The sequence below is a fragment of the Sparus aurata genome, chromosome 21 (assembly GCF_900880675.1).
Source record: "Sparus aurata chromosome 21, fSpaAur1.1, whole genome shotgun sequence".
Lineage (NCBI taxonomy): Eukaryota > Metazoa > Chordata > Actinopteri > Spariformes > Sparidae > Sparus > Sparus aurata.
This window is the reverse complement of record NC_044207.1, coordinates 10,316,250-10,328,643: the sequence shown is the minus strand read 5'-3', so window position 1 is coordinate 10,328,643 and position 12,394 is coordinate 10,316,250. Positions and strand designations below refer to the sequence as shown.

The 12,394-nt window shown below is 40.9% G+C and overlaps 1 protein-coding gene across 7 annotated transcripts in view; it reads left to right on the top strand.

Moving 5' to 3' along the window:
• LOC115572442 (SH3-containing GRB2-like protein 3-interacting protein 1) overlaps positions 1-12,394 on the top strand; it is a 58,912-nt gene that overhangs the window by 23,322 nt on the left and 23,196 nt on the right. Inside the window, exon 1 of one of the 7 annotated variants that reach the window (XM_030402510.1) lies at positions 11,012-11,574. The exons of 5 other annotated variants lie outside the window; for them this stretch is intronic. In XM_030402510.1, coding sequence (XP_030258370.1) covers positions 11,565-11,574 — 10 coding nt within the window. In that variant the 5' untranslated portion in view covers positions 11,012-11,564. Of the gene's footprint in view, positions 1-11,011; positions 11,575-12,394 lie in introns of those variants that run through there. One more of the 7 variants, XM_030402507.1, reaches the window with a different exon arrangement.

Below are 12,394 nucleotides of genomic sequence, written 5' to 3'. Positions count from 1 at the left end.
CTCCTGAACTCCAAGTCTTGACTCCTTATATAATTTCACTGCTCAGCAAGCAAAAGAACATTTCTACTCTGGCTTCTTCAGGCAGATACTTCCCATGTGAACTACGACAACAGTGCTTTGAGACGTGGTATTGGAGATTAGTTTATCTTTAGCGCAAGAGGTCAAAGATCAGTATTAAAAAAAAGGCCAGATGTTGCTGAGGAGGCTGGTGTGAAGGAGTGGGTAAATGTTGTCAGGATCGGCCTGGAGTTTGGCAGAGGGGGTTGTGGTGGGAGCGGGGCGAAGACAGGAGGGGTGCCAGCAGGTTAAAAGCAGGGTCAACTCTATAATCAGAGTGTAATCTGAATACCTCTTCACAGCCGCCAATCGCAATCATACCGCGGCAGCACCAGTGATGGGGGTTGGATGGTAGTTAAGTCGCTGCAGTCATACATGCTCAGGAAATGTTCCAGCTCTCTTGTGCAATGGCCTCTTGGTCATGGTGGTAAAATGGTCCTCCTGCATTTGTCGGAGGATGTGGTAAAAAGCCCAGGCCGCATTTGTGAAGCAACAGTGTAACACTGTTCATCATTTCAGATCAGAATCATTTAGCTCTGGTATGTTTTGTAGGAAGTAAAAAGGCTTTTGTAGAATAAGCAAATAGTGTCTGGTCATGGATCCTTAATTGTGTTTAACTTGGTGCCTGTTGAACAAATCCCTCGCTTACATCTTATGAGGGGAGGATAGCCTGCGTGAGTACATCTCACTATAACAGTCAGTAACATGAGATGGGGAACCACACAACCGCTAAATCAGTAAAATGGGAACCCAGAGTCACTGTAATTTGGGAGAGAGCTGGTTAACCACTCCTCATAATGGATGGTGTTTCTGTTTAGCCTAAGGCGTTGGAGCTGAGGTCATATGCAAACCAGGCAGATCCCTGGCCTCGGCTTTAATACGGTGCAAAAGGTTTGGCTCCAAGTATCTGGTCAGGTTCATGAGACTCGAAATTTGCCCATTTGTCTCACTACTAATAGACAAGGATCTTAATATATGATCTGAATTGGCAACAGAAGGCTCTATTAATTATTCTATTCACGCTTTAAGTCATTAAATATGATTTTGCTCGAGTTTAAATATTCATGCAAATTCACCCCATAATTCCCAAAGCTTTTGTTTATTTAACAAATGTGGTGAAAGTGATTCCTTGAACTACCCGCACTTGAAGGAAAAAACTTTTGTCCATTAACTTAACATTACATTTTTTAGTAGTTCCCCTCTGCTTGCTTTGTCTGTTGACTGGTAAGTGATTCACTACTTAGCATTGATGTGTCCAATTTTATTTAGCTACAAAAGCCATAAGACACTGAACTTAAACTTCAAACTGAGAACTTTAATATTTACAATATTATTGAGGCAATAATACAAACTCTGAAATATTTATTATTTCCATAACTGAATAAAGAAAATTTTGTCAGAGGAAAATAAGGTATTCACGACCCTGTTTGAAGCTGGAAAGGTGGCAGGGTCCGCCACATATAAACAAATAAAAACAGCATGAAATTGTGTTGTCCTTTAAGGTCAGGTTGTTTATTCAGTTTGTTCAGTCAGCAAAACAAAGAGAGTTTGTTTTGGGGGGGGTTAAAAAAAATCAGTCAATGAAGATCTTTCTCTTCTGAATACATTTTTCTTTCCAAAAATGACATAGTGCACGTTCAAGACAGATGCCACTTATGACCGTTTTCTTTTGTATATTAAAATTTGTTTTAAAAAATTCACCTGTTGCCCTTTAAAGGTCCAGTGTTTAGGATTCAGCCGTATTTATTGGCAGAAATAGAATATTATATCTATAATTATGTATTCATTAGTGTATAATCACCTGTAACAAAGAAGTGTTGTGTTTTCGTACCTTAGAATGAGCCTTTTATATCCAAAGAGGCAGCCAGTCCTCTTCCAAAGGAGTTCTTCATGTCGCACCGCCATGTTTCTACAGTAGCCCAGAACAGACAAAACCAAACAGGGTCTCTAGCGAGGACCTTTCACAATTTTAGCGGCCACTATAAGGGAGGGAGAGGTGGGGTGTGCCAAGTTGGTTGCAAGGTGCAAACACTGCTTAGTGCCACTAAATCCCACACAGTGGACCTTTAAGTCAAAATGCCACACATGGCGATCTGTCTCTTTTCAAATAAAGATTTCTATTAAACGTTCACCCGATGCCTTTAATTGGCTTCAATCCCCATCATATTCCTGCTGCTCTATTTTTCCATAAAAACACACAAGCATGAGACACACATTATTATAGAGCTGAACCTTTACTCTCTACACTGAAAAAGACCCTTCACAAATCTGAGCATTTCCTGCTTTACTGCGTTTCGTATGATTGCACATTAAATCTGAACTGCAGGTTGGAAACAAACAAGTAGAATGAGGATGACCTGTTATTTGTTTTTCTGAGAATTGAATTCACAATGAAAACATCGTTCATTCATTGGTGCATGCCGTGGTCGCCTCAGAGCTACAGCCTTGTATCTATTGTTACCGTTTTATATTTTTTGTGAATGTCCCTTTAAAGGATTACATCATCCTCTGTGCTCCTTTTTCTTCCCTCACCACATTTCTCAGTGTTAAGCCTTTTCTGCCCAGAGACAATTGGTTAATTCACCGGTGTATAACACTGCCACCTCCTGATCCACAATACCATTGCCGTCTGCGAAGCCAACACACCTTTCAGTGGCGTGTGCAGTCTGTCATGATACTTGATGACATCCGTCACGTCTCTCTGATCAGATCATGGCGCTGCCACAAACTGCATCACTGTAATGACTGTAGTTTTCAGTATCACATGTCCTTCAGCCCAAATTTTCATTAGTGGTAAAAAAACAGATGCAAGTGCTTAGCATGAATCCACTCTGAGCTGACTGGATGCTCTGAGTGTGTGCAGCTGTGTGTTGATTGTGCTGTTGTGCCACCTACTGGCAGAAAAGCAAGAAATGGGATCATAGTGGCGCCTGCGGTCATATTTGTGACTCCATTATCCGTGAAAACTGCAACATTCTCAGCCGAAATGTTCACTTCTCTGCCTCAGCGCAGCATAAAACGATAGAGAAGTGTTTTTATGAAAATCACAGGAGCATTGTGGTGTTTGTGTGGGTCTTTGTTCCTCCGACTGGCTCAGCTGACATCCACGAGTCTGTGGCTTTAAGAGACGCTCATGACACCACAGTACAGCTTCCATGGGCACTTAATGTCTCTTTGTTATCTAGTCCATAAAAAAAACAGGTGCTGGAGGGGAAGATTTTTCAGCACAGAGAGTTTTTGTTTGGCAAAACACATCTCTTGCATAAGGAAAACTGAATTTATCTGTGATCTTTTTCCTCACCTCATTTCTGTGCATTAGTGAAGAGGTTGTTATGTATTACGGAAACATACTCTTAAATGTTGCATCAGTCCTTGATCACTGCTTGAGATTCTCTAAATCGAGTTCAAGAAATTAGACGGCAGTGAATGGCGGACTTATGTGTTTATATAGACTTTTCTTGTGTAAAGGGGGGAATGAAACAAAAGAGAGACACATGGGAGAAGGTAGACTTGGACTTTCTGCACAACATTAATTGTTTGAGATTAGTTTTGGTTATGAAGAATAGCTGTAATGAATCTATGATGTCTTGTTTTTCATAGCTATCTTCATAAACACTTGGTAAAAACAGAGCAGGCTAAGAGGCAGTTTTCCACTTGTCCACCTAGGACGCCTACAAAGTAAAAACACTCCAGCATGTTGTGAACCAGCATTGACGTTCCCTCAGTGAAGCTTACCAGTAGGAAAAAAATGTAAAAGTGAATTTATAAATATAGTCACGGTTGAGACATTTAGTCCTTTTATATTCATTTGTGATAACACTTAACATTTAGGTCCTTGTAAGAAGTTAATTAAGTTTAAGTTAGTTAATTAAGCCTTTATGTCTTTCCAAGATGACTTTTATCATCCAATAAGACTATTTGTGTGTGAATAGTAGTATCATGAACCTGGATGACTGAATCACTAACAAAGACAAAAAGAAATGGTGTCAGACTGGATCCCCAGTCAGCCTTCACTTTCCCGGGAGAATTCGTTCCCAGTGGCAGATAAAGTTGCAAAGGTGAAAGCGAGGATTAAAGGGACAAATATTACACTGTGCAATTAGCTTTTACTTGAAAAAAAGTTGCCTTTTGCCTGTTTGAGGACATTATGAAATCCTTTTCCATTTTTTATAATCTTTTATAAAAGCATTACGAACACATTTATTGAGTTTTACTAACGTACCTATTATACCATTGTTGTACATGTATTACCTTATTTGTATTGCCCACTTACTGTCACTTCATGTTCTCTTTTCACTGTGCACCAGTTCAGAGAATCTTCTGTTACCTGACGAATATTTCTATTATATGTTGAAGGATATAACCGAAACACTGCTCAAACAAATGTTGTGAAAACGGACAAGATTTTTTGTTTAGAATTGATTAGATTTTTGCTTGTATCTCTCTGTTTAACATGGCCAAGTTACCTCCCCAGTTTATTCACAAAGCAGCTGCTAATATCACTGGTTCCTCTCTGAAGCTCCCTCTCAACAACATATCAGACTTCCCTCAGCCGATCCTCCTGCTGGGAGGCGCAGGGAGAGTTCAGGAAGGCTCAGGCTGTCTCAACAGTAGCAGAGAAATACTTTGCTGACAATTCTGTGGCTGTAAATCTGGCTCACGCCTGCAATGGGAGCAAAGCAGACAAAAATCTTATTTACTGCCCCGAAACTGTCACGATATTCCCAACGGTTCTCTGTAACAATGTAAAAAAAAAATCAAAAAAAAATCAACAGTTTAATAGTTCACTGTGATGATTTTATTTTGTCTCACGTCAAGATAATGTAGCAAAGTCACAGTTATGTGCTAAAAAAAAAAAAAGTTCTAATATTTCAGTGTAGTTTTCCTAAACTTGATTCTGTCGAGAGCTTTCTCAGGGGTTTTGTGCTCGGGTTCCTTCCAGAATGTTAGAACATTAGTTTACAGTCATTCTTCTTTCCCTTACCCTCCTCCTTCTACTGACTGACAACCTGAAACCATATAGAAAGTAACTTTCCGTCCTGAACCCAAACTCTTTCCTTTTCTATCAAATTGTAAAACGCATGGCCTGCAGGACTTTTGAATTGAATTGAATCATACTTAAAGGGTATTTTGAAACCTGGTCCAGTAGATTGCCTCAGCCGGCAGCTGCAAAACGAGCTGCAGTGGGTGGCAAAGTAATCCCTGGAGCCAACTTCGACAAAGTGTGTCCACTAAAAGTGCTTGTTTTGTGACAGACAGACTCAGATTGTTATTTTAAGTGTCTGACAACATTGCTAAGGATCCCTGAAGAGTTAGACCTTTGGTTTGGAGTAAAATCGTTTTTGTTTAATCAGAAACATCTGTTTTATTGCCTGTTCTCAAAACCACTGGACTCTGTTGACAAAAAGAGTCATTTTACCTCACAGGACTCGGAGTTGCTGGTCTGCTGCTCCCTCAATGAGTTATTTTGTTCGTGCAACGAGTTTGGATTAGTTTAGTTTGGATTTGAACTAACCCTCTAAAGTTAGAGTTTGGGATTTGTGGGCAATCTACTGGACCAATTCTCAAACTTTTTGTCCCCATTAGTCATTCAGACACAGAAACATGTTTAAACCAGGTTGAAAAATATTGGAATTTCCCTTCATTATGTGCTTAAGGTTAAAAATGTAATGCCCCACACAGTCAGACTTGTCATACTAAACAACAAGAAATGTCACTAGAGCAATATTTACTTTGTTAACTTGCCTGAGCAACCTGATGAGTTCTAACTTGTCACACAACATATTAAGGAGCAGCCTCTTAATTTATTTGTCAGACTATGATCTACTATCTGTTTCTTTAAATTTAGTTTGATATTGGTAAATACAAATAAACACATCAATATATGATACCATAATAAAACAATCTTTGCAAACAAGACAAAAGACAGTGGGACACAAAAAAGTAAGGAATATCCCCATTCCCCATTGAAATACAGAACATTATAATTCATGACCACTGTAGTACATTTGTTTGTACACAGTCTGATTTTTCGCTAGAACAAATCTTTTATGTTTTATATATGACATATGTTGTGCTACTGTTGTGCTGTCTAGGTTGGTGGCAAGTTTATTTTCCAGAGGAAATGGGTTTGCAATATATATCTTTTTTTTTTTCTTTTAAAAACTTAAACTCAGATAGGTCCTTGATTGAGATTTAAAAACAAATATTTTACCTAATGAAATGATTGTATTTAATATCAGAATTTTCATCCCAAATTCCCCAAATGATCTAGTATACTGCTGGAACTTAAAGTGGCCAGATGAGTATTAGATCACACACTAAAGTAATGGAGTACATGAAAATATCCTACTGGATAAACCAAGGGGAGCTTGTAATAGTAGGAAGCTACTAATAGGAATAGTAGCTTCTTGTCTTTGTGAGGTACAAGTAGAGAGAGTTAGTGAGTAATTAATGGTCGTCGGTCGAGGCTGACCAGTCCCCTGGTGGAACAACCTCGAGCACGAGACTGACAGAGCAGATCCAAGGTTACATCAGCTCACCATGACCGAGAGCACCGACATGACCCACAGTGACGCTGTCACTCTGTCAGCCCCTGACGAGTCATGTTGTTTTACACCCACAGGATGTACAACAAGGACACAAACTGTCTCTGGTGCAAAGATACCACAGAAGCAGACATTATTCGTTAATGTGAACTGTGGCAATGCTGAAGGGAGACACCGTACGTTGTGTGTGCATTTGTGGTTAACTTCTACACTTATTACAAAGTGCAAACAGGCATAAAGAAATTTTTTTGTCTGAATTAGACGCCATCCTGTAATGTGGGCGACTGTGTTCATTGTCTATAGGTCACAAACTATTCTCACAAGTTATAATTAGTGACTGCGCTGAGCCCAATCTCATATATAGTAATTATAATAGGTAAAATGTAAATTAAAATAGAAAGCAGTGATTTTGAAATCCTTTTTTTTTTTTTTTTAGCACAAATTCAATTAAATTCAATACAACAGACGATATATTTAATGTTCAGATTGATGAGATGTGTTGTTTTTGTTGAATGGTTAAGTTGATGACAACTTTTGAATCATTAATTTCAAGGATTTATTATTACCAAGGGAAGTCTAGTGTAATCATTTTAATGTGCCAAAAGAAAGAATGTTTGATGAAAAACTGTAATAACAAAAAATCCTTAGCGTCTCAATGTTTTGGGAATCAGGGTTGTAGAATTCTATTTATACCACAAGCCATATTTTACAAAATGTGTCCGAAAAATGGTAAAATCAGCAACAACAAAAAGAGACAAACACACTGAATAAAGGTCTTCCTATTATTGATAGAGTTTTCTTCACATTTTAAAAGTAAATTCATCAATAAATTCACTATACCAGTTGGCAGCCAGCTCTACACTTTATCCTTATGATCTCTGATCAGTGTGACATTTGTTTCTGCGTGAAGCACTCGCAAGAAAATGCAATTTCTGTCTAATTTAATGATAACGATATTATAATGACAAATAGAACACACATTGCTGCATTCACTAGGGGGCGGCATTGAGCCATATAGAGTTTGAGGTTTCACAATTTACATGATTCCCAAAGTGAAAGCCATCATATTATCCATATTTTTTATTGTTGAAGTGAATTCACTGAATAACCTACATGAATACAGCACAGTTTGATTTATATGTGGAGGAGAAGAATTCAGCCTGATCGACCCGAGAGCCTGATTTGTTACTCTGAGTGATCTTCACTGTTTTCATTTACCTCGGTGTATCTGACGTACAGCACCAAACAGTCACAGTACGTAGTTGCTATCCCTCAGCCCACAGCTCTCCGTCCATGTGTTTTGCTCTGCCCATCTTTCCCTTTGCTAATCCCTGTCGCCGTGACCTTTGACCCCTGCCTGGATATCATCTTATGTAAGGAGCTGGTTAAGGAAAGCACACGGGAGCAGCCCGTGTGATGTGTTGTGCCAGGTTAGGTAAGCTCATTAAGTTACTCCAGGATGCCTGGGCTAACAACAGCTAGAAATAAACCTCAGTAGTGCCCAGAGTAAACCGAAGGAGTGAACTTGGTAAAGGTGTCGGCTTTTGTTTACGGGTTTGAAGCTTATTTAGCTTGGCTGCCTCAAGGGCACCGAAACGTACACTTACTGTATATTAAACAGGACGAAGTAACCGACAGGGTTCGTATGTCTGAGTCAGATTACACCTCACTGACATATAATAGTCTCTCAACATGGGAGGAAAGAAACAGCAGAGGGAGATTGAACATGTTTAAAGTCCAGTTTGCCTCAGTTTTTTTTAAAAACTATGTTTGCTGTTTAAAATTACATGACCTCCACAGCAGAAAAACCTCACAACCCCCAACACACACACACACACACACACACACACACACACACACACACACACACACACACACACACACTCCACAACTCCACCTCTAACTGCCTTCCCCCATCTGTCCCTCCTCAACCAGGGAGCGTGAGTCACTCTGCTCCGAAAGTCCAGCCATTAAAGCAGCTGAATAATCTCACCATTGCTTCATTAAAGCATCTCACTTTTTCTACCAAAGTGTAGCTCTCGCATTATCGTATTTGGAATATTTTTGTCCTCTCTGCCACTCTCTCCTTTCTTCCAGGCTGAAATGTGAGGCCCCTCCTCCTCCTCCCAGTAAGCGAGTGTTATGATTATAGCTGACAGTGTGTACTCTGCGGTGGTAGACGCACTGCTGTCCTCCAGTGTGACACATCCTCAACAAAAGAAACAATCGTGCAGCTTGCAGTTGTGCACAGTCGATATATTCGTCTTTTGTTTCAAGAGTGCGAGAGCAAATAGTTTTGTCCAACTGCTTCGTGAAAAAACAAAAAACATCCTACGTGTCCTCAGTTTTTCAGAACAAAATGCCCTCCTAAAATTGGACAAATTATCTTCTCTTGGCATCCTCTTGCTCTTAGGTCTAACTGTATCTTGTGACAGTGCAAACCGCATTATTCTGATCCGTCAGCTGAAGCACAAGTGTCTCTCTGGCTCTGCTTTGGACTGCTTTTCCTCACATTTATCCAATACAAGCCTTCAAAGTTCCACTGGGAATTCTTGCTCATCTTCCCCGCCCTGCAGGCTACCCTAAGGCTCGACTGCTGGTCCAATTCTCTTTGTCATGTTTTCCACCCATTTGGCCTGAAACAAAGTGCCTGTTTGCATAACTATGCTGTCGAAATTGCATTTCATTTCTCTTTAAAGCCTCTAAAAACAGGTACGTTGGGACGTTGTGCATGTAGTCTGATTATATTTGATGGACATTGGGCTGACATCATAAGCCACAAAACCATGATGGTTCATTCAGATGTAACGAAAGCAAATAATTAAATCCCCTTTTCCAATTTTGACCCCAAACCCTCGATCTCAAGTGCCCCCTTGCCCCTAAGAACAGACTTAGAAGGGGCAGCAGTCTAAAATCTCCCTCTGTGAAATGGGACAACCCTTCAAGACCCTCTTTCACCATCAGTACTCATCAATAGCATCCAAATGAACAGACACAATAGGTCGCGTCCAATATTGTGTCTTCAGCTGCGGTGATTTTGGCTGAGAGTGTTACGTTCATGAAGTAAACATTCAGTTATGGGAAAAAGCTGATTGAGAAAATTATTTTTTTTAGGTATCTTTGAAGTCCAATTTTGCAAATAGCTGATCAGAATATAGTAAATGCAGTGAGAACGTCATATATTGGATGGATCAGGACTTTTTCTTTCAGAGCTCAAACTTACTAAAACGTAATCATTTAAAATCCAGCATTGTTTTCATCTACGTTTACCTTATTGGCGCATTACAGCCACCTGTTGACAAGCAAGTAGAAAACCTGTGCATCTTGTAGCTTACATACACTTCCATTTTGTCATCTCGTTATTTTGAAAGTGTAAACATCTCATTCATCTAGAGCGCATGTTTGATGCTGTAATATTTCCTTAGTAAAAACCCGTTTTAACCAGAACCTAACACACCTAATTTACCTGATGGGCCACAGACTAGAGAAAAAGAAAGTTTTGCACCCAAACCTAGCAGTTAGCAGTCCAATGGGCGGTGAGATGTTGATGTTGGGTGGATATCAAAGACATTAGCAAAGCAACACGGTACTATATGTAAACCTGTGGAGACAAAAACCTTCACAGGGCACCTTTAAATCCTACACCATGTACAAATAAATTAAAATGTCATATGTATTAAACCTGACTTCATAACTCCACGTAGCCTTTCGACCTGGAGTAAGTTATCTACACCCAAACAAGTCAGTGACTTTATATTTTGGCATCAGACTGGCTTCTCAGTTCAGCCCCCACAACGGCCCTGAACACCACATTACTGCGACCCCATTATTTCTTCCCTTCACTGGTCCCTGTTTAGTTGTAGAGTGTTTATATAAAAAGCAGTGCATGATCTCATTCTAGCGTACACTGTACGGGATATGTGACTGAACTCCTTTCCCCGAGACACCTGAGGCCCTTTTATCAGGGCTTTTTATCTGTCGCTCGTTCAAGTACCAAATCATTTAATCCTCTTTCCTCTGCTGTATTATTTTTATGGTCTATTCAAGATTTCAACAAAGCGTTTTTTTTTTCTTTTTCGAATTGGCTTTTAACTGTGCCTGACCTCTTATTTTTATCCTTTGAATGACATCTTTGTCCCTCTCTTTGGATTCATGTATTTTATGTTTTCCCCTCGCTGTCCTGTTCAGCTCAAGTGTCTTTAAAGTATTAATAGAAATTGAATCACATTCAGAATCATACAAAAATGTCCCCTTTCAGACAAAAATACATGGGATTCTACAGTTTTGCAACGCCTAAATGATTTAAATTTTTTGTGAAATATCTTGTTATATTATGTGAGACCTTGTATAATATGTATGCAGTTGGCTGTAGTGTCTCTGCTCAAGGCGAGCCGAGAGGTGCTAAGGCATCAGGGGACAGAAGCCATGTGACCATGATTGCAGGGATTGGTTTAGTGCAGATGTGACATCAGCGAGCCTCCCACTCCCTCCCTCCTCCCCTCTCTCTCCCAGCCTTTCTCTGCCTCTCTCCGCCTCTCTCTCTCTCTATCTCTGTACCGCTCTGCTTCTTTTTTTTTTTTCCTCCTCTCCTCTGCCTTTCCTCAGCATCCCCCCCTCTCAGAGATGGCGTGTGTCGGTGCTGCTCAGGCATCCGGGGCCTAACGTGCACACGGAGAGGACCCCCATCCCCCGATTTGCTGCGTATTCTTCGGGTGTCTCCTCTCGCTGTGTCCTCCACCACCACTGCTGCTGTTGCCTCTCAGCTCTCCCCCCACCCCACCTCCCTGTGCGGGTGTCTGGGAGTTGGGCCCTTGGGGGTGGAGGGAATCAACATCGTGCTTCATTGGGGAGCTGTGCAGAATTAGCTATGCCCTGCCCAGGCATCCTTTGACCGGCTGGATTTCTCCATTTCTGTCCACCTGCGCACCAGAGGACGACATAGGATGAAAATCTGCAATCATGATGCAAGGTGAATTATCTGTACACTCACTCTCCTCCTTTTATTTTATGCTTTCCCCCCCCCCCTGCGTCCTCCTCCTGCCCTCTTGTGTCCTGCTGGGCCATTATAGCTAGTGAATCCGGTGATGTGATCTGTTGAAGCGTGAGGACCCTTTGAGCTGAACTGAGCTTTATGCATGACCAGTGTGACAGCGTAGCCGCGCGCGCGCGCGTGTGTGTGTGTGTGTGTGTGTGTGTGTGTGCGTGCGTGACGTTATTTGTCACAGATTGAGATGTATGCGAAAAAGAAGGTGTGCGAGGTGTGGATTTGTAAAGGGAAAACCGGAGTACACAGGAGTGTAGTGCTGCCCATGTGTGTACGCATGTGCCATTTGTTCCACACATGTGCAGATTACTGGTCTGTCTTTAGTTGTTACGCTCAGTCCGTGTCATATCAAGGTGTATTTGAGGCGAGATCTGAGCCGCTACACTCATTCATACCTCTGCTGCTGTCACGGCCAGTGCGTAATGCGTTATCATGACAATAGGACAAGTGACGCTAAAGTGAATTAAAGTTAACAGTGGTGGAATGAGGTACAGTAAGGAAACTCTGATGGAGGAGCTACAACATAGGTCCAACCCTGCATGACAGATGCTGGGCCTTTACCATCCATTAATGACAACGTGGTAATGGAAGGTGGCTATTATTAGCAAAAGGCCTGCAGTCAGCCTGTACTCAGTTCATGAGCTACACAACAACACAGATGTCACATGCTTATCATAGCCTTTGTTAGCTACACGTGCATTGCTAATTGTACAGTATAGGCTGTCAGGTGCAGTAAGGGGGCATT